The sequence below is a fragment of the Enoplosus armatus genome, chromosome 19 (assembly GCF_043641665.1).
Source record: "Enoplosus armatus isolate fEnoArm2 chromosome 19, fEnoArm2.hap1, whole genome shotgun sequence".
NCBI classification, from domain to species: Eukaryota; Metazoa; Chordata; class Actinopteri; order Centrarchiformes; family Enoplosidae; genus Enoplosus; species Enoplosus armatus.
In genome coordinates, this window is record NC_092198.1 from 16,606,332 (window position 1) to 16,631,673 (window position 25,342).

Here is a 25,342-nt window from a genome sequence, read left to right on the forward strand (position 1 = left end):
ATGCAAAGCTTAACAGTTTTCTACATATGTCAGTGAGTCATGGGCTGTCACCCCAGCGCTGTGAAGGTGAGTGGAATTTAGTTTGTGGTGCTCAAAATATGGAAAAAATGTCTCAAGGATTAAGTCTTTTTCCAGACACTGTCCCAGTTATTTAGGATAAATCTCAGACCTTCATGGCAACATTTATCATTGGGACTTTTTTTTCTGTAGGGAATTATTACAATAATAAAGTATTTTTAGCTGACCGCATGATGGAGCAGACAAGTGACTGAAATAGGCTAAGGTGTGTCAAAATTATGAAAAATAACCAATTTAATATTTTGGGAACTGGATATTTCACAAAGTGTGGCACCAAACTTACTCGAAAAAGGGCAGGATAATTGTTAGTTTCAAGCTTTTGGATTTACTTGAACTATCAGGACCTCCTGATTCAAGACCTCATCTTTAAAACCATCAGTTTCAAAGTTAAAGCCATCTAAAGTAGGTGTGCTTCAAAACCTAGAGTGCAGGCGTCCTGGAAAAGTATAAAAAGCACTCGCCACAAAATTATGAAAATAATGAATAGGATTAATTTGAAATTTGAAATGTAATGTTCCAGAATTTGATATTTACATGGGTGCCGTGTGGTTATTTTATGCATAAACGCACATTGGGCATCGGTTGTCCCACCTGCCACAATATTCTCATAACTGAAAATCCTCAATAGTGGTCGACTGCGTAACAATATCAATCATGAATATTTGGCATTATAGGAAAATATTTAAGGTTGGAACATCGTTTTCAGATGTTTAAGTGACCCGGAGATGGGATATTCTCTGTCGGGAGCAACGGAGGATATAATCAAACAAACCTTTTCTAGCTGCTGACGTTGTTAGCGAACGAAGCCTGTGATTGGACGAGCTGAGAGGAAGCGGCGTGACTAAAGAGGAAGTAGAGTAGCTATGTCAATGTGAACCACACAGCATTTCGTTGTAGCTAATATTGCTACACGTTTGTCATTATATTGTGTTTGCACGTTTGAGAGACATGGCTTGTTTCTTCAGACGAAGTATTGCAGCAAAGGTAATGAAGCTGAACGTTTTGAAAGATGCTTATGCTAATGCTAACTCAGCAGCATGCCTTGACCCTGGAGCAAGTCAAAACAAGAGGGAGGCAGGACTGTCTTGCACATAACAGTTAGCCCATGCACTGTAAGCTCACCTCACTCTTCTACCTCTCTGTGTGTTTTGGTGTGTAGCTGGGCAGCACGCTGCAGCAGTCAGAGGATGCCTTCATACCAGCTCTGTCAGCAGTTCCAGTTTTTAAGAAACAGTTAAGTGTGTTGGTGTTTAACATTCATTCTCTGTTTGAGTCAGATGCTCTGTATGTGTCTGTTAAAGCGACCTGAACCTTGTACTCCTCAGGCAGACTGCTGACTTCAAACTGTCAATCAGCACATTACGAATCAATGGGATTTTACCAGCCAGTGGGGACATTCAGCTGCAGACAGAGGACTTGGCCACTCGGGTAAGATTCATGTCATGCCAATCTGCTCTACCAGCTGAGCTACAGCCACCCTGGCCATCTTCCTTGTCTGTTGATACCTTGTCCGTTAAATCTAAAGCTGAAATCTTGGTTTCCTTTTCGATGCTGCTTTCGGGTTTCCATAAAGAGATCAGCTTATTACCACTTAAAATATCCGAAAAATAAGAGGATACTTGCAAAAACAGATACACAGAGACTTGTAGATACTTTTGTAATCTATAAAACAGACTTCTATAATGGCCTTCCTTCTGGTATTCCTCAGAAGACTGTGTGGTAATTGCAGCTCAGTCAGAAATCTGCAGCCACTCTCATAACAGGGACTTAAGAAACTATACATCTGTCCTCAATTTACTGCATTGGCTTCCACAATGCACCAGAATTGTCTTTAAGGTTGTCTTACTTGTCTATAAAGCTCTAAATGCTCCACCCTACATGTTAGACATACTTAAAAGCTATATACAGAACACTAAGTTTGCCCATGTGTATGAAATGTGTAATATAGAGTTTGCCTTGCCATTCCACCAGCAAGCAAAATCAGTTAATTGAATATTTCCTCTTCTGTTATTTCTGTAGATGCACTCTTAAGTCTCCTGAAAGACACACGGCTTTGTATTTCCCTTGAAATCTGCTTTGTGTTTTTCAGTTGAAGTTGGACAGTGTGGTGGAAGACATATCTGCTGGATGTGGGGTGGTCAACTTTAAGGTTAATCGTAGACTTCTTGTCCAGGTTTGACAGTTTTCTTTTCCACTGTGGTGAAATTAACAGCCTTGACTGCTTCTGCTGTGACTATAATCTGTATAATCTACTACATCTGTTTTAGAAAATGTTGGAGCCATTTGGAAAGGAGGAGGATGAGAAATACAGGTTAAATAGTGAACTTTTCAGTACTCTCAAGAGAGGAACAACATTAGTGGAGTATAGGTATGTTTGTATGTTTTCTTTAACATTACAGACAAAGTCTTATAGATTATCACCAGACAGAATTAATGTGTGTTTATGTTGCAGCTCTCCAAATATTGCCAAAAAATTCCATGCTGGACACTTGCGATCGACAATTATTGGTGAGTTTTGGCTGAAGTTGATTGCGATAGTAACTGTAGCCAAAATCGTTTCATTGATTGATTAATATGCATGTGAGTTGCGCTGTAAACTATAAATGGGCCGATATTAGCTCATTATGGAGTTATCGGTATCAGTGTATATGTCAGCTGATCAATGACAAGAAATTGAAGTGCAGAAAAGCCAAAGATATGTTTTGAAAAACCATTCTGCAGTTTGTCCACCAGAGAGTAGTGACAAGTTTAATTTTCAGCTGTAAAATGTGCTGCCTGGTACATTTCTTGGTCATGATTGTTATAAAAACAAATTTAAAGGAGCCTTATTAAAAACACCTGGTTATTTATTGTTGTAAAGTCAGTTAACTGGAATAAGAAAATATAATCTTCATCTCCAGGTAACTTCATCGCTAACCTAAAGCAGTTCCTTGGAAACAATGTTATTCGAATGAACTACCTCGGAGACTGGGGCATGCAGTTTGGTGAGTAAATAATAAAATATATATAAAATATTCAGCAGGTGTCCTCTGGTCCCATAAAGTCCAGATTTTATTGATGAAACCAGTTTTCCTTCTTTGATTCCAGGCTTGCTGGGAGCAGGGTTTGGCCACTTTGGATGTCAGGAGAAACTGAAACAGAATCCCTTGCAGCATTTGTTTGAGGTGAGTTTGGATGAAGACAGACACTGACTCTAGTCACAGAGAGCCGTAGGATTTAGAACAGTTTTGCAATTATTGAATTAGTGTGTGTTTCACGTTTGAAGAAGTGTTCAATATTTGGCTGACAGGTGAACTGCCATCCCGCCATCAACAGACTAAACGCTGTTAAAAGGGCTTTTCTTCAACATTACCGTGGCGGTTCGTCAGTATTCAGAGTTTTTTGTCTTGCAGGTTTATGTTCAAGTGAACAAGGAAGCAGAGCACAACGAGGATATGAAACAGGCTGCCAGAGACTTCTTTAGACAGCTGGAGCAGCATGAGAGCCAGGCTGTGTCGTTATGGCAACAGTTCAGAGAGATCACAGTGGACGAGTATCAACGCGTTTACAAGGTACAACCAGCCAAACTCAAAACATAAACTTGTGATGGGAGAAAAGAAAATATCAGTAGAATAAATATAATTAACTGTAATGAGTGATTGTTTAATTTAATATTAATTTCAAATGATTTCAGCGGTTAGGGGTCCACTTTGACATTTACTCCGGGGAGTCCTTTCACCAAGATCAAGCCCAGGAGGTGGTGCAGCAGCTGCAGAGCCGAGGCCTGTTGAAAACCTCTGAGTATGTGACAGCATGTGATGGCATGTGATCAGTAACTGACACGACAGACTCGCAGTGAACATGTGTTGGGAGGCCAGTAGACCGGCTACCTGCTCCCAGTTAGTTTATTTACTGGGTTGCCACTGAAGTGCGACTGATGTCAATGTTTAGTTGGCTGTCAGTGATTTTGCATGTGTGTGTTTGGACGTAGGGGTAAAATGTCCCGCTCAGTACAAATCTTGATCACAATTCTTTAAAAAACGAATTGAAGAGTTTATTTTCAAAAATGTATCGGTGGATATATTGTTAAAACATTTTTTTTAAACTCTCAAATGATGAATATAAGTATCAGTCTCAAAAATATCCAGTTGCTGGTCAGTTATAAAGAATATGGAGAAATACTGTGAGTTTTTCCGATGTTTGCCTACTACTACCCAACAGCATGTCTTCAGAGACAAGATGGAGACAGATTTCACTCTGTGATTTGTTTTGTATAGTGTTTCACGTGTGAAAAATAATTGAATGCATGCTGTTTTTATTGCCGTTGACATTGATGTATAATTCAATGAATGACGGCCGACCCCGAGCTTACATCACTTGGTTTCATGGAGGTTGTTGTGTTTACAGGAGAGGAACAGGTATAGTGGATCTCTCCCCTGCTGGAGACATGAGCAGCGTCTGCACAGTGCTCCGCAGCGACGGCACTACTCTCTACATCACCAGGTCAGCACGAGGCGAGAGGGCCAATTAAAATATGTATTTTTTTACAACCGTCCTGTCCTGTCCTGGAGAAAAGGCTGAAGGTTCACAGGCTCAGAGTTTATAAAATGTCATTGAAATGTTTAAGAAGCCCATTCTGAAAGAAAAACCATTAAACATATATACAATCAAATATTGGTTGAAAAGAATTTAACTAGTTAAAATGTTTGCCTGTGGTTGTCTTAAATACAGACAAGCGTGCAGTACACGTAGATACAGCCGAATTATCACATGAATAAGCCCTAGTGGCAATGATAGCTTGTTTTCCATTTTCTGCATTTCAGAGATCTTGCTGCAGCTATCAACCGAACAGAAAAGTACCATTTTGATGAGATGATTTATGTGGTAAGGAAACTCTCACGCACTCACGCTCTCTACATTTACTTTAGAAGTGTTACATTGCTGTCCTTTAACAACATGATGGAGCAGTTAACTAACACTGTCTACGCATATGAGACACATTTCTCTACAACATGAGCTTCAGTAGAACAAGACATGGAAATAGCATTGAGTGATGAGTACATAACAGAGCTTTAATTATCTTCATCATTATAGTTTTTTGCAGAGCTGAAACAATTAGCCGATTAGTCGATCAACAGAAAATGAATCGTGAACTATTTTTATAGTTGATTTATTATTTTCATCATCATTTTTCAAGCAAAAAATCACAAACATTCCCAAGATACAGGCTCTAAATTGTGAGGATTTGTTGCTTTTCTTTGTCTTACGACAGGAAATAATTGCCAAATGAATAGATGATGGAAATAATTATTAGTTGCAGCCCACTGTTTTGATTACTAAATGAATAATCCATTATGCTGCGCTGAAGGCTTCACTCCGTCAGTCTCCAAATGATCCCCAAAATGATCAAGATATGAAGTGGCACTTCATCATTTTTATCATGTCTTTTTTTTCCTGAATCTGTTTTAAGGAAAATGGACACATTGCGCTCACGCAACTGAAAAATTCTGTCCATGTAACGGGCAAGAGAAGGCCACTTGTTTCCTACATAAACTCAAGGGCCATCCATGTTTTTGCAGCGCATGCTGACTCAGCAGTATCACTTTTCACAGCAGGGGTCATTTTTATCCACTTTGTTGACAGCAAAAACAAATATGCAAAACATTATAAATAACCAAACACTGTGCAAAACGGATGTGTGGATATTTGTTTAACCCGCAGTCTGCATATCACTGATTTGAATGTCTATGATGATGTGATATGCTGATATGTTTGTCCCGCTGTGCCATGATGTACTCAACGGTTGATTCAGATTGTTCTCTTGGACTTCTACTCTTGAATTCCTCCCTTGTTTCCTTTCACACTCTACCCATGCCCTTTGTCGCTGCATATTTATCAATTTTCTGCATTTGTTTTTCTTTTTAAGACCGATAAAAGTCAAGCGAATCACTTCCACCAGTTGTTCCAGATCCTGCTCACTATGGGACATTCCTGGGCCAACAGGTAGTGGGAAAAATACCTGAATGCGCAACCACACACACACACACACGACATAGACGGGTAGCTGTTAATAAGAGATCAAAGAGTAATATTGTAAAATGTAGTATTGTCACTGTCTTTATAATTGTAACCAAGTTTAAAAACATAGTACGTAATCAGCACCCCACCCACCACAGACATCTGTTTTAATTAGAAACATTGGTCTCATATGTGTGTTGATGCTGTCGCAGGCAGTAGTGAAATGTAACCAAGTACTTTATACCTCTACTCTACATTTCAGAGGGAAATAATATCTTTTTTACTCCACTACTTTTATCTGACAGCTATAGTTACTACAAAGATAAACATTTTCTTTCAAAATATATAATAAACTTTTAAAATATCATACAGTATGGTATTTGTCAAAATACTCAACAGTCTATAAAGTACTTAAAATTTGCTCCACCTCACTGAAAAGGGCCCTTCTGCTTAATTAGTACTTACTTTTGATACTTTTGATACTTTAAGTACATTTGTGGTGATAATACTTTAGTATTTATATAGTGTGGTATTGCTTTTAGTGAAGTAAAGGATATAAACGCATATTCCACCACTGGTTGCAGGTGTCAGCATGTGCCCTTCGGCCTGGTGCGGGGCATGAAGACCCGGAGCGGTGAGGTGGTGTTTCTGGAGGACGTGCTGGACGAAGCTCGGGCCAGGATGCTGCACAACATGAGCCAGTCAAAAAGTAACGCAGAGCACACGTGACTCTTTAACAAAAGTATATTTGCATACGTCCTAGCATTAAATTTTCCCTACATAATCAATACTTCAATGCTCAAGCAACTGGCGTGTGCGGTGTGAATATTTTGGTATTGAAACACACACATTTGGTGTGAATTTTGCCATTTTTACAGCATCAAGTGGGATTATCTGATTGCATCACACAACAGGACGACGGCGCTGTTCTTCCAGTAGTCGTAGTGGGCGAATTGATCTGTGCCCCAAGTACATACTATATACTCATTCCATGTAATGCATTCACACCGGAAAAGTGACTAAATAAATTAGACCCAAAACGGTCATTTTGCATCCAAAAAAAACTTGATTTGTGAGTGTGCCGTTGATGGACACTATTCACCCACAATGCAATGCACAATGACATGGAAGAATTAGAAACTAATTGTGGAGGGTTACACTTTGGGGAAAAAACTGTTTGCTGTCTCTTTGGGAAGTTTGATTTTAAAATGGCAGTTTGATGTCTAACGGTACAGTCACTATAAAAACATACTGTGTTCAGTCTGTATGTAGTATGGAACTGGGACAAACTGTCTTTCTCAAGTTGACAAACACAACTCCTCTAGCTCAACATGGATGCTCCCTGTTGTCTCCACCACAGCGTAATTTAAGATAATTAATTTTACCTTCAGCCATGATATTGATTTATAAACTACTGTGGTTGTCATAGTAAGGGAAGCAATCCAACATTACCCTTCTCAATCTCTTTAAATGGCAAATATGCATGATGGTACTAAGAAAACTGCCCAATATGGGAATAATGAACCTGGATTTGGTTTCCACAGCAACAAAGGAAATGGATGACCCAGAGGACACAGCAGAGAAAGTGGGAATCAGTGCACTAATAGTCCAGGTAATTGGTTTTGGAATATTCAGTCAAATATTCAACCACTACCTGTGTCACTCCTTGATTTGTCCGCACAGTGTGACAAGAGAGACTTCATTGACTTTGTTCCAGGACTTCAAAGGTCCACTGCAGTCAGACTATACGTTTGACTGGGACAGGATGCTGCAGGCTCAGGGAGACACGGGAGTCTTCCTCCAGTACTCGCATGCTCGACTCTGCAGGTCTGTATTCATCAGCTGCTGAGAATAACGAAACTCAGTTTCAGAAATTCAAGTAGTTCTGTTGTCACATGGCCATTTTGATGATTTAATTATGTGAATCTTTGCAGTGTAATGCCATTACAGTAAGGCTGCAACAAATTATTGTTTCCATGATTAACTGATTAACCTGTGGCCTTTAAATGTCTCGTTCAGCAAAATTTAAAAGTTGACAGTTATTTAAAGCAGATCCTCACATTTCGTGTTATTGCTTCATAAATTACTTTTGTATTGTTATCGATTAATTTCATTTTGATCGATTAATCGACTATTTTAATTGAGCTAATGTTTTATTGGAGGTAATGTTGATCAGTGTCATACTTAACTTTATGTGTTAATCAGGTGCCACGTTATGTTCATTAAAATTTAACAATCGAGGTGGTGAAGATCCTGCATTCAAAGTTGTACTTAATTAAATGTACATTAAGTATTATAAACAAAATGTACTTAAGTGTCAACAGTAAACATACTAATGACCCATTTTAGAGTCATATTATTTTATATAGTGGATCATTGGCGCTAAATCTAAGTATTTAAAGGATAGGTTCACAATTTTGAAACTGGTTTTACTTGCTGTAATAATTCTTCCTGCTCATATTGGCCATGAGCCTATCCTTTTTTTTTTTTTCAAATTCAAATGAGCTTTATTGACATGACAGATCAGAAAGTATATATTGCAAAAGCAGTACAGAAAATGATTAACATTGATTGATTGAACATATAATTAGCAATAAACAATTAATAATCAACAATATTATACGCATATACTGTATATCCTTTTTAATATACTGCTGGATAGTTGAATCCAAACATTGCTTTTATAAACTGATCATGTCTTGCATGTAAAATAATTTTAATCTGCAAAATAACTATGAACGAAGGTACAATATTTGTCTCTGAAATGTAGTGGAGTATAAAATATAAGTTGGCATAAAATGGAAACCAAGTAAAGTACAAGTACCTCAAATTTGTACTTAAGTACAGTACTTTCCACCGTTGTTCAATCTTGCACCACTAAGAACCAAAAGTCAGCATGTTTTTACTTTAAGAATTCAGCTCTGAGGTCACTTCCAAAGTTGGTTTGGTGTTTTGTTTGCAATATAAAATACACAATAGTTCATCCACTGATCATTTGTCACTCCTTGGATTTAGATTTAGATTAAGAAAAGCATTAAAACGAGACATTAATCTTTAAATATACATGTAGATATGTACGGTTTTGGATACCCTCCAAAGCCAGAGCCAACAAGATGATGACCTTCACACCTTTACTGTTGTGTTCTTACTGCAGTTTAATACGGAGGAATGAGGCTGCAAAGGCAGCTGTATTTGATCCATCTCTTCTACTAGAGCAGACAAGTATCACCATCCTGCAGCACCTCCTTCGGTAAGCAAACCACTTTTTAAAACATCCCCAAATTTCCCTGCATAGTGTCAATTATGAGACAACAAAAGAAGCTGTCACCATTTGCCATGTGTTGTATCAATATTTGCTCCACGTTTCACTAATTACTTAATGTGCTCTTTGTTTGCAGTTATGATGAGGTGTTGTATCAGTCAGCCCAGGATCTGCAGCCCAAGCACCTCGTCAACTTTTTATTGAGGCTGTGGTAAGGATTAGGATGTTAGCTCTGAGGGTTTGGTCATTATACTGGGACTGGGAACTTTTGCTGCTCAATGTTTACCTGGTTGTATTCATGTCCTGTATCTCCCATATCTCCTCCAGCCACCTGATCGCCTCTGCACACAGAGAGCTGCCTGTGAAAGGAAGTTTGCAGGATGTTGCACAGGTAGAGAGAAAATAACTTATATACATACATACATGCACGCACACACACACACAACACACACACGTTTTTTCAAACATACATACATAGATGTTTTTTCATCCATACATACATAGATGTTTTTTCATACATATACATGCATACATACATGTTTCTTCATACATACTTAGGTCACCTTTTTCATACATACATACATACACACGTTTTATGTACATACATACATGTTTTTCTTACATATTTTCATATATACGTACATGTTTTTCATACATTTGTTTTCATTCATACATTCATTTATACATACATACACACCTGTTTTTCATACATACATACACACATGCTTACATGTTTTTACATATATACATGTTTTTTCATACATACATAAACACACACACGCACATACATTCATGTATACATACATGTTTTTTCGTACATACACACACATACATACGTTTTCACATACATGCATATATATTTCTACATACATGTTTTACACACACACACACATATACATTTACATATACGTTTTTCATACATACATACACACACGTTTTTCATACATATATACTTACATACGTTTTTCTTACATACATACATACATGCTTTTTCAGACATACAAACATGTTTTTTCAGACATACACACATATTTTTTACATGCATACATTCATACATGTGTTTATATATATACACACATATATACATATTTTTACATGTTTCTTTATTCATGAGAAAATATGTCTGTATGTAGGTATATATGTAGAATGTATGAAAAAACATGTATGTCATACGTATGAAAAACGTGTGTATGCAGGTGTATATGAATGTAAAAACAAAAACATTTATGTATGTAAAAACATGCATGTTGCATGTAAGATTGTGTGTGTATGTACATAAAATTTTAAGTATGAATGAATGAAAAAAACATGCATGTATGCATGAAAAAACATGTATGTGTGTATGTAAGATTTATGTGTATGTGTGAAAAAACATGTATGTATGTATGCATGAGAAAACATGCATGTAAAAACATGTATATTTTGTGTGTGAAAAAACGCATGTATGTATGCAAAAACATATATATATGTACATACATAATTTTCATACAAACATGTTTTTACATGTTTGTTTCATACATTCATGCATGTTTGTATTTTAAAACATGTATGTATGGTAAAACATATGTATGTATGTATGCATGTAAAAACATGTATGTAAAAAACGTGTGTATGTGTATAAAATCATATGTATGTGTGAATGAATCATGTAAAAACCTGTATGTATGAAAGAACGTGTGTATGTGTGAAAAAACATGCATGTATGCATAAAAATATGTACGTATTTTAACACGTGTATGTTAAAACATGTATGTATGTGGGGAAAAAGCATGTATGTATGCAAAAACATGTATATATGGAAAAAAAAGGTATGTATGCGAAAACGTGTGTGTGTGTGTATGTAAGGTGTGTATGTATGAAAAAACATGTATGTAGTATGTATAGAAAAACGTATGTAAGAAAAAACATGAATGTATGTAGTATGTATGAAAAAAGAGGTATGAATGTAAAACATGTATGTGTGTAAGAATGTGTGTGTATGTACATAAAATTGTATGTATGAATGAAAAAAACATGCATGTATACATGAGAAAACGCATGTAAAAACATGTCTTTATGTATGTTTGTATGTATGTATGAAAGAACATGTATGTGTGAATGAAAAAATGCATGTATGCATAACAAACATGCATGTAAAAACATGTCTATGTATGTATGCAAAAACATGTATGTATGTGTGTGAAAACGTGTGTGTATGTAGGTGTGTATGAATGTAAAAACAAAAGACATGTATGCATGAAAAAACATGTATGTGTGTGTAAGAAAAAAGCATGTAGTATGTATAGTATAATGTATGTATGTAGGTATGTATGTGCTATGTAAGAAACACATGTATGTATGAAGAAACAGGTATGTATGTGCTATGTAAGAAAAAACATGAATGTATGTAGTATGTATGAAAAACAGGTATGAATGTGTGTATGTACATAAATTTGTATGTATGAATGAAAAAAACATGCATGTAAAACCATATCTGTCTGTATGTTTGTATGTATGAAAGAACATGTATGTATGTGTGAATGACAAAATGCATGTATGTATGCAAAACATGTTTACGAAAACGTGTGTGTAAGTATGTATGAAAAAGTATGTAGGTGTGTATGAATGTAAAAACATGTATGTATTTGTGAATGAGAGAACATGCATGTATGCATAAAAAATATGTATGAAAAATATGTATGTATGTAAACACGTGTATGTATGTTAAAACATGTATGTATGCAAAAACGTATATATGAAAAACGTATGTATGCGAAAACGTGTGTATGTATGAAAAAACATGCATTTGTGTGTATGAAAAAACATGTATGTAGTATGTATGAAAAAACAGGCATGTAAGAATGTATGCATGTACATAAAATTGTATGTATGAATGAATGAAAAAAACAAGCATGTATTCATGAGAAAACATGCATGTAAAAACATGTCTGTATGTATGTTTGTATGCATGAAAGAACATGTATGTAAAAATGTATGTATGTGTATGCATGTTTGTATGAAAAATCACGTATTTGTCTAAAATACATGTATGTAAAACCATGTATGTATGCATTTATCAAAAACCTGTATTTGTATGAAAAAACATGCATGTAAGTAAACATGTATGTGTGTGTGTGTGTAAAAACATGTAATTATGTATGTAAAAACATGTACGTACGTACACATACAGAGTTAACTGATTTGCTAAATGTCAACAGGCAAGGTTACGACTGTTCAGCGGAGCCTGCTCAGTGCTGGCCAGTGGGATGAGGATCCTGGGCATCACACCGGTTGATAAAATGTGAAAGTTTGTTTTTTCAGTTTTTTTTCTGTAGGCACTGCACTGTTAAAGTTAATTTGTACTGTAAATTATATTTTCAAAATAAAATCATCTTCCTTCATTGAACTCAGTTTCACCCACAGCATGTTTTATCAAGGTTAGACTGATACAACCAGCTCAGCTGAGTTTCAACTGAAGGCTTTTCTCTGCATAACAGAACCTGCCAACCAGTTTACTGTAAAACAATGAATAGAGATACTTTCTTGTTCAATAGGAACAAGAGAAAATATTGCTGTATTTAAGCACATGGATAAACGTATTTAAAAAAGAGGTGTTTGTTATTTTGCTTACCCTTGTTGATATAAATGGGGTGGACAACATAATAGAAACACCTCTCAAAGAAGTTTCAAGAAAAACCTTCATGATGGTAGGATTTACTACAGGATTGTTGTATTAGACTGCATTAGTTTTGTTTCGGCGTACCCAATAAACTGGTAAAAGACTGAGACTAAAGCTGCATGTCCAAAGATCAGCATCCTCACCAGTTGAGGATCCATGTAGAAGACGTATAAATAAAAAGAACAGTTAATCTAATTTACGCTTACACTTTCGCTGTTGTGTTTTTTGATTTGGAAAGGCTACAAAAACAAAAAGAAACCACCCTTCAAACTCTTCAAATGCAGTATATCGCTTGACGGGTCTGCCATGCCTAGTTACGGTTGCTAAACTATGATTAGACAATCACTGTAAGGAGTTAAGCGAACAATGAATTGAAAGTACAGGGGTAAAATAGTTCATTCTGAGCAGAGATGGTCTTATTTCCATTCAGTTTTAATAAAAGCTTCAAAATTACTTTTAAAACAGAAGGCGACACAGACGTGATACAAAAGACGACAAGACACTGGAGAGATGATATTTTAAACATATAATCACACATGCAATCTGTTGTCATCCTTCTTTCAAGTATGTTTTCCTTTTGAGTTGGGCACATTCAGAATCAGCACTATGTGATACTGGACATAAGACACTGATTGAAAAAGAAACCTCCATGATAAGGAGTTGTGATGTGTATAAGCCCCCTATAACAGATATATGGAGGCATCAAAATAATAGTAACAATGCCCTGTTAGTACTTATCGCTCCAGCATGGCTGAAGATGAATTAGAAGACTTCACTGATACCTTCAGATTATTTACAAACTTTAAAAGCAGCTAGCTATGCGGGCCAGTTAAAAAAATCAGTCAAATGTGTTTTGTTTTTTTTCTTAACTGAAAGATGACTCAAATAATGCAATAAAAACATTAAGGTTTTTTAAAATGATCTGGGAAACATACTGTAACAAGTCCAATGTGGGTGGAAGTGGGCTGGATTGAGGGAGCAGACCTACATTGTCGTCTACGTGATGAACTGAACAGAGCCCGTGTTCATTCTGAAACCAACTAACTAAGAGTGGCTCCCTGATTTCGTCAGTGCAGGAGCTTTAGGTCCCCATAAAAAGGTGGCCATCACAACACAGACCTTGTCCACCAGCGAGAGAGACTCCTCTGCTGCGGGTCGGTGTCTCACACATTGATCAGTTTCTGTTTGGATTCCTTGTCTGTGTCTTGCAGGCTCAGCTTGGATGTGTCTTGCTTTGGAAGTCCATATAGGTAGATGGAAACACACACCAGGATGGTTCCAGAGGCAAACGTGATTGCTGCACGAGAGGGAAAGAAAGGCAAAATCAGACACTTCCACCATAAAAAATGTGGAATGGCAGCATGACATGAATGGGAGAACAAATTATTTTATAGGTCCAGAAATTTCCTGGGGAGTTTCCCCAGAAAGGACTTGGTGATTTGGTCATAAATATAGGAGAAATATAGACAAAGTTCTTTAAGAGTTTATCATTTAAAAGCAGTTGTTAACTTGCAGAGGAAAAGTTCCATATTTATTTATTTATTTTTTTTAAATGGTATGCTTCCCAGTAGGCACATTTTACATGTTTGCATGTTCAGCTGACCTGCTGTGCACCCACTACAAGAGTGTTTCAGCAATAAATTGGAATTAATTAATTGAAAGTGTATCAATTGAACGCTGTTTCCATGTTTCCTGCAATAAGTACCAAATTGCGTCCTTTGCAGAAACATTAGTAAGATCTAGAGCAAATGCTTCTGTTATTGATAATGTGCAAACATACAAGCCACAACCACACAAACTAATAACACACACCCTCGCCCGACGGCAAAAACAATAAAGATCTATTGCTCCATCATCAGTATACCAACAATGTGGTTATGAGAACCTAACGTACTTATCTGTAGTCCAAACAAGACGACCGATGCCACAGTTGAGAGAACAATGGCGGCTGCAGCAGAGAAGCCCTTCATGATGTTGTCTGTGTACTTTACCACCACCGACGTGTACAGACCGCCCATACTGGCCAAGACTGGAAGCGCAAAGAGCAATGTTAGCTAAAATACTGTGAAGAAAAGTGAAATCAAATAGAAAACTCCTCAGGGTTAGTCATACTTACATACTACAAAGAACACCCAGGGTGTATAACCGAAGAAGAAGCCTTTCTCCAGGACGTTATTGCCATCGTTCAGGTAAACACCGATCAGGGTGACCACGATGCCGGAGAGGTACATCTGGATGTTTCTCACCCACAGAGACGTGTCCGAGCTCTTCAACACCTTCTCAAAGTAAACGCCTAAATCAGAAAGTAGAAACAGTAGTAACTGTTAGGTGCAAGTAAATATTCACAAATATTTGATGGTGGATACCTCAAAGAACGATACGTTAAAAACAAGATGACAGATTGGACTCATTGCAAATAAAAGAATTTAAGCAAATGACATCAGTTGGTAGTGCACATAATGAGTTGGCTGGTGAATGCATTAGCACAGTGTTTGTTTAGTTACTGAGGGTCTTTGTATTATGTGTGGTAGCTTAATCAATAATGGATAAAAAGCCACTGCCAGTCTTTAACACAGAATCCTGTGCCACCTTTACCTGCAAATCCAGAGCAAAGCACAGCAATAGCGATGGCAATGAACCCAACAAAAGGATTTTGCTCAATCTGGAAGGAAACAAAGAAATGACGTGAGCCACCAGACAGATGGTAAAATATCCCCTGCAGGCTGAGAACATGCAGGTAATAAAATCCATAGTGAGAGTCACCAGGATGGTTTTAACCTTTAAAATTTAACTTGTGCCACGCCCACCTGAACTTTGGTGGCCTCTGCAGGCTTCCATTGGACGAAGGTTACGCCTGCGCAGAGCGTGAAGACAGAGAACCACTGCAGCCGGCTGAGAGAGCGGCTCAGCATGAGGACTGTGCACAAGGCCGTGCATGGGATCTTCAGCTGATAGGTCACCTACACAGGAAAACACAAGTTAGGTCTAATATCTATTGCTTTTTAAAACCTATTCATAGAGGGAAGGTGGACTGAGAGTTCCTTTTTATACTGATACAGAATAATCACTGTTGTTACTATTAGACACAGGGCAACTATTTGTTTTCAGCATGAACTTCAAACTTTGGAGAGGTCAATACATTGGAAGATTACTTTCCCTAAATGTGCTCTGAATTGTTAGCATTCTACCCTGAAACCAAAGTGGAACTGCAAGCTTCGGCTTTTGCGCCCCAACAATGTGCGTCTAGTTGTGCTGAAACGATTAGTTGAACAAATCAACAGTCATTCTGATAACTGATCAATTCTTGGAGTAATTTATCAAGCAAAAAAAGCCAAATATTCACTGGTTCCAGCTTTTCAAAAGGTCAGGATCAAGACATTTAAAGACGTCACTTTGGGATTTGAGAATATATCATAGACATATTCTGACATTTCATAGACTAAGTGGGTAAGTAATTAATACAGAAACCATCCACAGATTGGTCAATAAAAACTGCTGTTTGTTGCTGCCTAGAGAAGAAAAAATGATCAAAACTATAAAGTGGTCCATTGAAAAGGCTGCAGCCTCAGGCCTCAGCTGTGCAGTTAGATTTGATTGGCTCACTGCCAAGCTACACTAGATCTCAAAGACAGCAGCAATGAAACACTTAATTGACATATCTCAGTCAGAAGCATGGCATTAATCTGGCATTCATTTGACAAAGATAGTGTCATTGTGCTTTATTTGACACAGTAAATCATAAAATGACATATTCTCTTAAAAGACACCAAATAGTAAAAAAAAAGCTACGAAACAGTCATTCGAGCTACAACAAGTAGAAGATGGAAAGAAAATTAATAATTAATCGGCAACTATTTTGATCATCGACTGATCTTCTGGAACTGTTCTGCTCTAGTCTATACATTGTAAGGTCAGTGGGTGGAGCAAAGACTACAAGTTCACCAGTGGTCCACACCCAGTTTGAACAAAAGGACAGGATTCAGGTCATACCTGATAAACTGCTGCATCGAGGTTACTCAAAGCAAGAAAGGCCATGTTATTCTGAATAGCATAAACTATCGAGGGCACGCTCAGCTTCAGCAGTTCTTTTGGGCTGCGGAACACATGTTCCACTAAGATGTTCTTCATTCTGATGGGGCTTCCTGTTTCTCTGGGAGAGGAGACATAAAAACAGACGGATGAAGAAGAAGTGTAAACACTTCAGATGATTCACTTAAATATACATTCATTCCACTTATGGAAGTGGTTGAACGACTATTCTTGAACGCGCAGAAGACTGAGAACAGTGTCTCACATGCTTGTAATGTACGGACCAGAAAGGCAGCTCAGGTCCTCTGATACATTTTTTAGTTAAGTTACAAAAAGGTCAAGTGAGGCTGCTTTCTTTATTTTTAGTTTAGATGCTGGAACAGTGTTCCTGAATATCTGAGAGTAGCTGAAACTGTTGATATCTTCAAACAGACACTTAAAACGTACCACCTTAGTCCAGCTTTTGATAACAATGTTTAATGTTTTAAAATCTTGTCTTTTATGGATTTTATGCCATTTTTATTTGAATTTTAAACTTATGTATATATCTCTCTCGCTATAATACAGTTTTCCTTGTGCATTAGACTACAATTGTTTACAACTGTAATTTTTACAGCCTTACTATTAGCTTGAGTCCCCTGTAAAGCACTTCGGTGTGCCCTAACATATAAAATGAATGAATGTGTATGAAAGGTGCTATGCAAATGAAATTTGATTGTTTGTTCAAGGATAAGCAAACCTTGTCTCTCAGTAGATTAAAGGAGGGAACTATACTCTATACACATACTACACATAGATTTCACACGATTGAGAATAACAGTCCCGTTCTGAAACTTGTTCATCTCTCAGCTGGAGAGAGTGAAGAAGTCAGCAGACAAGTAATCCTACAAGGCCAGTAAGATCTGAAGTCTAGGGGAATAAAAGCAATTCTTATATGATTCTCGTCCCTGTTGTTACATCCCACCTGACTCCCATTGAGAACAAAATACATCCCTCTACCTCTACGCTGTCTAATGCATTATGTGTAAATGTATTATTTTCATTATAAAATTGATTTGCCAATTATTCTTGATTAATGGATTAATCATTTGGTCTATAAAATGAAAGACAATAGTGAAAAATGCAGATCACAATTTCCTAAAGCCCAAGGTGACGTGTGCGATAGGAAACCGAAAGAGATTTGCAGCAAATCCTCCCAATTTAGAATCAGTAACTCACAAAACATCTGCCAAACCCAATTCCACTCCTGTGGTCAATAATGTAGAGCTGAAATTATTAGATTGACAGAAAATTGTATCAGCAACTACTTTGATAATAGAAACTGTTTAAAGATAGCATCATGTTTATCTGTGACATGGGAAAATGTAGTGAAACAGGAGCAAGTAGAGAGGACTTTGAGTTTACTAACAGTAGCGTTATTATTGAAATGAGCAAGGGCACAATTTATTACTAATGAATTCAACTATACATCTGTAAGACGAACAGTGCGTTATTCCTTCTTTCGAATGTTATATAGTTTTACTTTATGTTATTTGTTATGAAAATGCCAAACCTAGTTAACTAGTTCAAATGTCTTAATTGTGAGGATTTGCTGCTCACCTTTGGCTTCTGCATAGTAAATTGAACATCTTTGGGTTTATCTTTGAGACCGTCAGTCACACAAAACGAGCAATTTGAAGATGTCACCTTGTTTCTAACTGACTTGGTCACTTTTTCCACTTACAAGTGAATTATAAAAACACATTTCCATGTCCAGGGTCAAATGTTCATGTGGTCAAACATGTAACAGTGCGTGGACTGGTGACAAACACTTACTTCATCAGCATCCCCAGGCTCAGTATTAATTTAATGACCTCAGTGATGCACACTGCAGTGGTGGAGAAGTACAAGTCTCCTGTTGAGATGGTCCGTGTGTACCGTAATGCCACTGTGTATGTGGCTGCCACCAGGGTCATCACTGCCAGGCAGTACACTTTAAAGATCACACTCACATTTTCTGGGGAGAGAGGGGAGAAAACGTAATGACTACATGTAGCTAATGGTGTTTACCTTGCGTGCCGAGCGTCAAGTACAGCGCGACACTTTGAAGACCACTTCATTGTATAACAAGTGCTGTCACTTCCTTAACTGAAAACTATAACTGACACAGTACTTGTGGCTAGCAGGTCTTTTAAAACAGCTCAGTTTTGTTTTCTGATCCTTCCACCTAGCGTTGCTGGTGTGGTCCTCTAACAGCTAACATTAGCCTATCATGCTAGCTTGTATTCACTGGTTAAACTCACCGCCGGCCATCGCTGCTCTGGTTTGTGTCCGTCCGGGTGGCAACGAAGTCACGTATCCTGCTCACATCACATGCCATCAACTGTAATAAAAGCAATCAGCGTGGACTGTGGTATGCTGCCCGACCAGCTACACAACAGTGCGCCTGGTTTGGGTGTCTCTGCTAAGATTCATCCTTTCTGCATTTCCCAGAATGCAGCGCGAGTCGGCTTTGCTGAGGGTTTGTTTGTTTTCAGCGCCTCGAAAATCCGTCCACACCTGTAACTCTGTCACATAGCTTTCCTACGCAAGCCATAGGGCAAATTAAAACTGGTTTTACTTCTCAAGTGTCACCAGTACACTCCCTGTTACACGTGTCTCATTTCTGCCAGATATTCACATGCCACTTCTGTATTCAACCACTTTCACGAGTGGCAAGTATTCATTAAAACATTATTTGTGTGGAGCTTAAGTAACAGGTGGAGTTTTTAGTAAAAACACAGTATAGGCCAGTAATACCAATAAATATATAGGCGAACAATACAAATACTGGTGAGCAGAGCTGCATGGCAGAAGGGCAGAATTATCACGGCTCAAATTAATTTAATGTGCACTGTAAAATCAACTAATAAATAAAATAATACATTCAATTTTAAATGGAATGTTTTGCGATGGTTTAGGCAGGACACAATAGTCAAATCTGAATAAGGACAGACATAAGAAAACACAGATTCAATGAATAAATATGGTGTGAATTTATTTATTTTTGACAAAAAACAAATAAACATTCAAATAATTTGCCTATTACCACCAGTCAATTTGAATATTTGAACAATTGGTAAGAAGTCAATGTGAAACTGTTAAATTAAATGGCTAAAAATGAACAGCATATCACTGGAACGTTTGCAGCAAGAGTGTATTGAAATGCAAAAGACAAAAGTTGCCTTTTTTCCATCACTGTACAACGTACTGATCAACTGTATCATCATTTATCAAAACATAAAATAAAGGGGGAATATCTGAACTCTTTATAGGTCAAAACTCATACCTGGTGCAGTGACTATAATCAAAATGATAAATGTTAACATAACAGGGTATTTTACATTTTAAAATTCTGTCTACTTTGATAATGTAATGTTGTAATGTAAATTAATACTTACAGTAACTTAAAGGATTTATGGCAAAGTGTCACATTGAACACTTGTCAGGAAAGGAATGTACTGCAGCACACTGCTTCGTGACTAACTCTTTATGCAAACACATTGTATTTCACTCAATCAGAATCACTAGTCTTAATCCAATCTTCTGTTTACAGTCAGAATTCACCAGTGCCGTTAATGGCTATTCAAACCTCTACGTAACAATCTGTCTGTCTGTCTGAGCTTCTTGAAGGGCAGCAGGAGCGAATCCCCTCTCCCTCTGACAGCAGCCCAAATCCCACCACACCAACACATTTAATGCAGGCGATTTTAAATGGGTAGAGAAGCAATGGTATTATTACCCATCATAGAAGAAATTCATAGATGTTTAAAGTTATGGGAAAATGTCCACCACTTCTTGTTTAAGCTTCCCACAAAGACCCAGCCTGTGATATTATTTTGGTGTAGCTCTACTCACAAATGGCACACTGTCCATGCACTGCTGCTGGAGGAAAAGCTGTATTATGCACGGATTGAGCATTATAACAGAAGAACTCAGGAGTTGTCGGAGGGAACGTGCTCGAAGCCTTCGCTCTCCCTAACCAGTGCCCTCTCCAGGATGACACGGCCCTCCTTGTAGCGCTGGCTTTCCTCGGTGGCAAACTCGTACATCCAGCCCAGCTTGCTGTTGCAGTTCTTGCAGCTGACGTCCCGCACCATGTGTCTTCCCGTCAGCATCACTCTGTCCTGCACCTCGCTGTGCTGCAGATTCACAACCTGGAGGGCAGCAGTAAGATAACTGTCACTGTAACAGTTAGTTGCTTTTCTACAGAGGTTTCTTTTGTGTTTTCAAGCAAATATCAGCAAGTAAAATCAAAACATTTCAAAGTCAGCTCTAATGACTTCCACAGTCATCCATAAATGCTAGTTGTATTGTTGAAATAAGGATTCATTTATCTCTCTTACTTTTGTTCCAAACAATTCCCAAAGGTATGTTAATGCTAATTCTTACACTCCATAACATCATCAATCATTAATCAGGACTATTTTGTGCTTGTTTGTGTCAGCATGACACTTGGCCACCTCCTGGATTTTTAAATGCTTACTAGCATTAAACAGAAATGAGGCAATGTCCTACTGTCTGTTAATGAGGAGGCCCATCCATTAAACTAACAAGTGCGACACTATTGTTATTCACGACCCAGGTGAAGGAAGAGATGTGCAGGCACCTTGTTGAACAGGAAAGCTCGGCCAGTGGCTCCAGTGAAGCGCGTGGAGATGAGCTCAGCTCGGTTGGTCAGAATGGTGTCACAGTTGGCGCAGGAGAAGAGGCGAGTCCCACCAATGTGATCCAAGAAGATCCGCCCCATTTTGTCTACCTCCAGTTGGTAAACAGCTAAAACAAACAAATTAAGTAGCCCCGTTAGATGATAACACACATTTCTGGAGCAATTGAAAACACTGAAATTTGGGGAAATAAACCAATGCACAACCCAACAAAGTAAATACAACAAGGGAAAGCTGTATTTTCTTATTATTGGTGGTTATTTTGTTTTATCATTTACACTGAGGTAGCTCTTCTTTTAATATCTCTTGTATTAGGCCATGTGGGCCATGTGGCAAATCAACTACCAGGACTGATTTATGGCAATATTGAAGTTTTGAATCAATGTGATAAAATACCTTGATTTGTCAGGTATCTAATTTGCTGGTTTTGCCAGGCATTCCAGTCTGATAATTTTGTCCAATAACAAAATCTCAAGTGGTTTTCCAGGTTTATTACATCTCTATATATATCGATATCATGACATAAAATGAAATACACTGACAGAGGATTTTGTAAATATTTTTTCTATGACACCCAATTTCTAAATGGTGTGACATTTGGGCTGAGTCCTATTAAAGAAAAACTGGAGAGATCATGTCAGCCATGATCCATATTACTATGATTTTTCTATGTACCCCAAAACAAATATTATTGAGGGTACTGTTTTATTTGCATTAATTATTTAAGTAATGTCAGATATTTACAACCATTATCTGTTCATACATGTATGTCAGATATCACTTATCCCCTTTCATTGCCTCTGCAACACAAACTAGCCATACAGTTTAAGGTAAATGTTGCTCACTGTAAAGAAAATACTATTCAGGACTTTCATGCTCAAATCCTGGGATTTAGGACTCCCTTGAAGGCATCATTAACCTAGGCCAGGTACGCCAATAACTAGGTTAAGCAAAAGACAAGAAAAACATGTCACTGTGGATTAGCTTCATAAACTAGCAAAAGTTTTATGAAATTAAAATAAAAACAACAATATGATCCACTTCATAGCCTGTCAGAAGAAAACCCCTGTATGTAAAAAATGTCGAAGGCATCCAGATAGTAGCTAATAGGCCAAACAAACATGAAGTCCAAGCCATATTTCTCACCTTGTAATACCGTTAGCTAACGTTAGCTAGCGAAATAGCAGTTGGGAGGAGAAACGGTTATTTTCTCGCCGAAGTGTCTTTGTTCACCAGTCTTTATTCTCGGCTGATTAAACAAGTCCTCGTTTCCTCTGTTATTGTTGTTGTCAAACTCGACTCAGAGGAGAGCAGTTGATGCAGCCAGCCAGTTACAATGGTGTTTATTTGAATCAAGTTAGTGACAATGAGAACGACAGCTTCCGCTCAAAACTTTCAAAGTAAATTCCTGATAAAATACATTTACGTTTTGAATTGTAACAATCTGATAACAATCATCATAATCATGACGGTTATCATCTAAAACTTGTAGTAGAGTCTGTACCAAAGACTAGAGTCTACATCTCCATGCTTGTAACCAGCGTTTTTTCACCTCTGCTTTTGTTTTGAACGCTGAGTCTCCCCAGTATTTTCCGTGCATCTCCGGTAGCTTAATGCAGCTCTGAATAATGACCACAAGGTGGCAGCAGAGCACACCTGGACATGTTGCAATAACTTCATGCTACTTTTTACACAAATGATAGATTGATAATTCCCACGATGATGATGATCATCATCCTCTCATCATACATGCACATGTATTGTTAAATTCATTCAAAGATACCCTGATTTTATGGGTTTAACGAGGGGGTAAGCAGCACTGATACTGAGTATATTTTCCTGATAAAATAAGTAAGTTGAATTGAATTGACTAGTTGACAGAGATTTAGCTAAGAATCCAACCTAAAGAACATTAGAGAAAGTTTTGGATCTCAGAAAGTACTGAGAGACGGACCAACACATATTTGGTTTTGGTCTTTTTTTCTAGGATTTCTTGTTAAAAGGGAAAATACAGAACAACCCCTGTTCCAGTCCCTGGTTTGTCAGATGTTAAATATATTACAGGCATAGTGACTTCTCCAGATTCAACATGCCTGGTGGGAAGAAGAGAAAGAAAGCAGGAGAATGTGCACGTAGCGTGCTCTTTATCAAATATTATAGACCAATTTAGCATTGATCAAGGCTAACACAGGCCACCCTTTCAGGTGTGCAACCCAGACAGTAATATGTGGGCAAGTACTTATCATCATGCACTAAAAAAAACATCCTACAATCAAGTAACAGATTAACTTTACAGCTAAGATTAACTAAATCAAGACAATGTGATTTACCTAGTGATATATGGCATACATCCAAATGAAAAAGTCAGGTGTAATAGAAAATCCAACAGATCAAAACTCACATACTGTCCTGCTCCCCCTCTACCAAGTCCAGTAAGCTTTCTGCCTTCATACTGAATGCCCCATGGCATTTCATGTCTTCACCAGATTGTTTTCAAAAACCTCAAATCCTCCCACCTTAAGTTATGTGACAGTGAGCCAAACGCATTAGCAATGTCCCAAAATACCACATAGAGATCTCTCTCCTCCCGACTGCATCTGGTGCCAAATCATGTTTGTGCGCTCTGAGCAGCCAGAAAAGCAGCGAACAGTATCGTCCATCTGGTGGTCTATCGCTGCAGCTGGTGGGATATGAAGGCAGCCCTGTCTCCCTACACTGTTTCTTGTTGTTTCTTCGATCCCCTCCTTTGATACTTCACTTTATTAAATAGGGACTTCAAAGTCTGACTGAGGAAATCGCAGTCAATCTTCTTCTTTAATCTTCTCTTTTCCAGAAGACTTCCTGCTCTCCTCAAAGCTGCCAGTTCTTCATATTTCCATACAGAGGCCCCTTCAAACTTCATAAACTGTCATCTTTACCGTTCAAGTCCAACAATCCCCTCCTGTTTTCTAAATGTAACTGATTATTTTTTTGATATCAGATTTCTTACAAAAGCATCTCATTCACTCCTCCTAGGAACCATTTCACTCCAAGGCCCAAATGTATCAAAGCATTTTACTTAAGGATGCTCCAAAGTGCCAATATAGGATTTAAAACGTTCTTCAGTGTGAAAAATCAGACACACTTATCAAGCGACTTAATCCTGCTTACGTTTGATAAATAGCAGAGAGCTGAGCACCTTTCTCCTCACATGAAACTTTTTTTTTTTTTTTTCTGTCTCAGGCTTCTAAATAAGTACCAGCCTTGTTTGTGGATGTTTCATATCCAGAAGTGTAACTACAGGACAAACTGTTCAGCCCAACTAAGCCTGTGCAAAGATTAGTATAGATGTGGGAGATAAAAGCCATGCTTCAGCAGAGTTAATGTCCTTGAGGGAAGATAACAGACTGTAAAGGCAATTTGACCTCATATCTGGATTATGGTAATCATGATTGGAGTGACAGCGTTCATAGTTCTGCTGGAAGGACACAATAGAGAGATCATGACTGTACATTTTTTCAGTACAGACCGAACCTCAGCTGAGTTCTTTCAATGTGCATAATATGTGTTCCTATGGGTATACAGTTTAACACAGGCAGGATTAGAGGCAGTATTAATGTCAGTGCATGACATGAGGACAGTAGTAGTAAAAAA

At 37.7% G+C, this 25,342-nt stretch overlaps 3 protein-coding genes across 3 annotated transcripts; 1 reads left to right on the forward strand and 2 right to left on the reverse strand.

The window, feature by feature from the left end:
* The first annotated feature begins 931 nt into the window (after positions 1–931).
* Positions 932–12,722, forward strand: rars2 (arginyl-tRNA synthetase 2, mitochondrial). Its single transcript, XM_070925406.1, has 20 exons — positions 932–1,062; positions 1,238–1,311; positions 1,404–1,506; positions 2,168–2,251; positions 2,346–2,446; positions 2,531–2,586; positions 2,979–3,062; positions 3,166–3,242; positions 3,471–3,629; positions 3,752–3,858; positions 4,465–4,560; positions 4,881–4,941; positions 5,984–6,060; positions 6,660–6,784; positions 7,620–7,687; positions 7,793–7,902; positions 9,230–9,325; positions 9,474–9,548; positions 9,665–9,728; positions 12,535–12,722. The coding sequence occupies exons 1-20, from the start codon at positions 1,027–1,029 to the stop codon at positions 12,619–12,621; spliced, it is 1,740 nt and encodes a 579-aa protein (XP_070781507.1). The 5' UTR covers positions 932–1,026; the 3' UTR covers positions 12,622–12,722.
* Positions 12,723–13,419: 697 nt separating this feature from the next.
* Positions 13,420–19,442, reverse strand: slc35a1 (solute carrier family 35 member A1). Its single transcript, XM_070925407.1, has 8 exons — positions 19,307–19,442; positions 18,840–19,020; positions 16,986–17,145; positions 15,803–15,955; positions 15,591–15,657; positions 15,112–15,288; positions 14,890–15,024; positions 13,420–14,292 (listed from the first exon to the last, which is right to left on the reverse strand). The coding sequence occupies exons 1-8, from the start codon at positions 19,314–19,316 to the stop codon at positions 14,159–14,161; spliced, it is 1,017 nt and encodes a 338-aa protein (XP_070781508.1). The 5' UTR covers positions 19,317–19,442; the 3' UTR covers positions 13,420–14,158.
* Positions 19,443–20,027: 585 nt separating this feature from the next.
* LOC139302386 (protein yippee-like 5) lies at positions 20,028–23,021 on the reverse strand. The gene is made up of 3 exons (XM_070926064.1): positions 22,856–23,021; positions 21,652–21,818; positions 20,028–21,199 (listed from the first exon to the last, which is right to left on the reverse strand). The coding sequence occupies exons 2-3, from the start codon at positions 21,790–21,792 to the stop codon at positions 20,978–20,980; spliced, it is 363 nt and encodes a 120-aa protein (XP_070782165.1). The 5' UTR covers positions 21,793–21,818; positions 22,856–23,021; the 3' UTR covers positions 20,028–20,977.
* Between the last annotated feature and the right edge of the window lie 2,321 nt (positions 23,022–25,342).

Excerpts from the sequence above, each read along its gene's own strand:
- rars2 (XM_070925406.1), top strand. The coding sequence starts at position 1,027 with ATGGCTTGTTTCTTCAGACGAAGTATTGCAGCAAAG. Across the intron at positions 3,859-4,464 it reads GGCCTGTTGAAAACCTCTGA|GAGAGGAACAGGTATAGTGG; the intron begins GTATGTGACAGC and ends TTGTGTTTACAG. Across the intron at positions 9,729-12,534 it reads GTTTGCAGGATGTTGCACAG|GCAAGGTTACGACTGTTCAG; the intron begins GTAGAGAGAAAA and ends AAATGTCAACAG.
- slc35a1 (XM_070925407.1), bottom strand. Across the intron at positions 15,658-15,802 it reads CAGAGGCCACCAAAGTTCAG|ATTGAGCAAAATCCTTTTGT; the intron begins GTGGGCGTGGCA and ends GTTTCCTTCCAG. Across the intron at positions 14,293-14,889 it reads CTTGTTTGGACTACAGATAA|CAATCACGTTTGCCTCTGGA; the intron begins GTACGTTAGGTT and ends CCTCTCGTGCAG.
- LOC139302386 (XM_070926064.1), bottom strand. The coding sequence starts at position 21,792 with ATGGGGCGGATCTTCTTGGATCACATTGGTGGGACTCGCCTCTTCTCC. Across the intron at positions 21,200-21,651 it reads GAGCTTTCCTGTTCAACAAG|GTTGTGAATCTGCAGCACAG; the intron begins GTGCCTGCACAT and ends GCTGCCCTCCAG.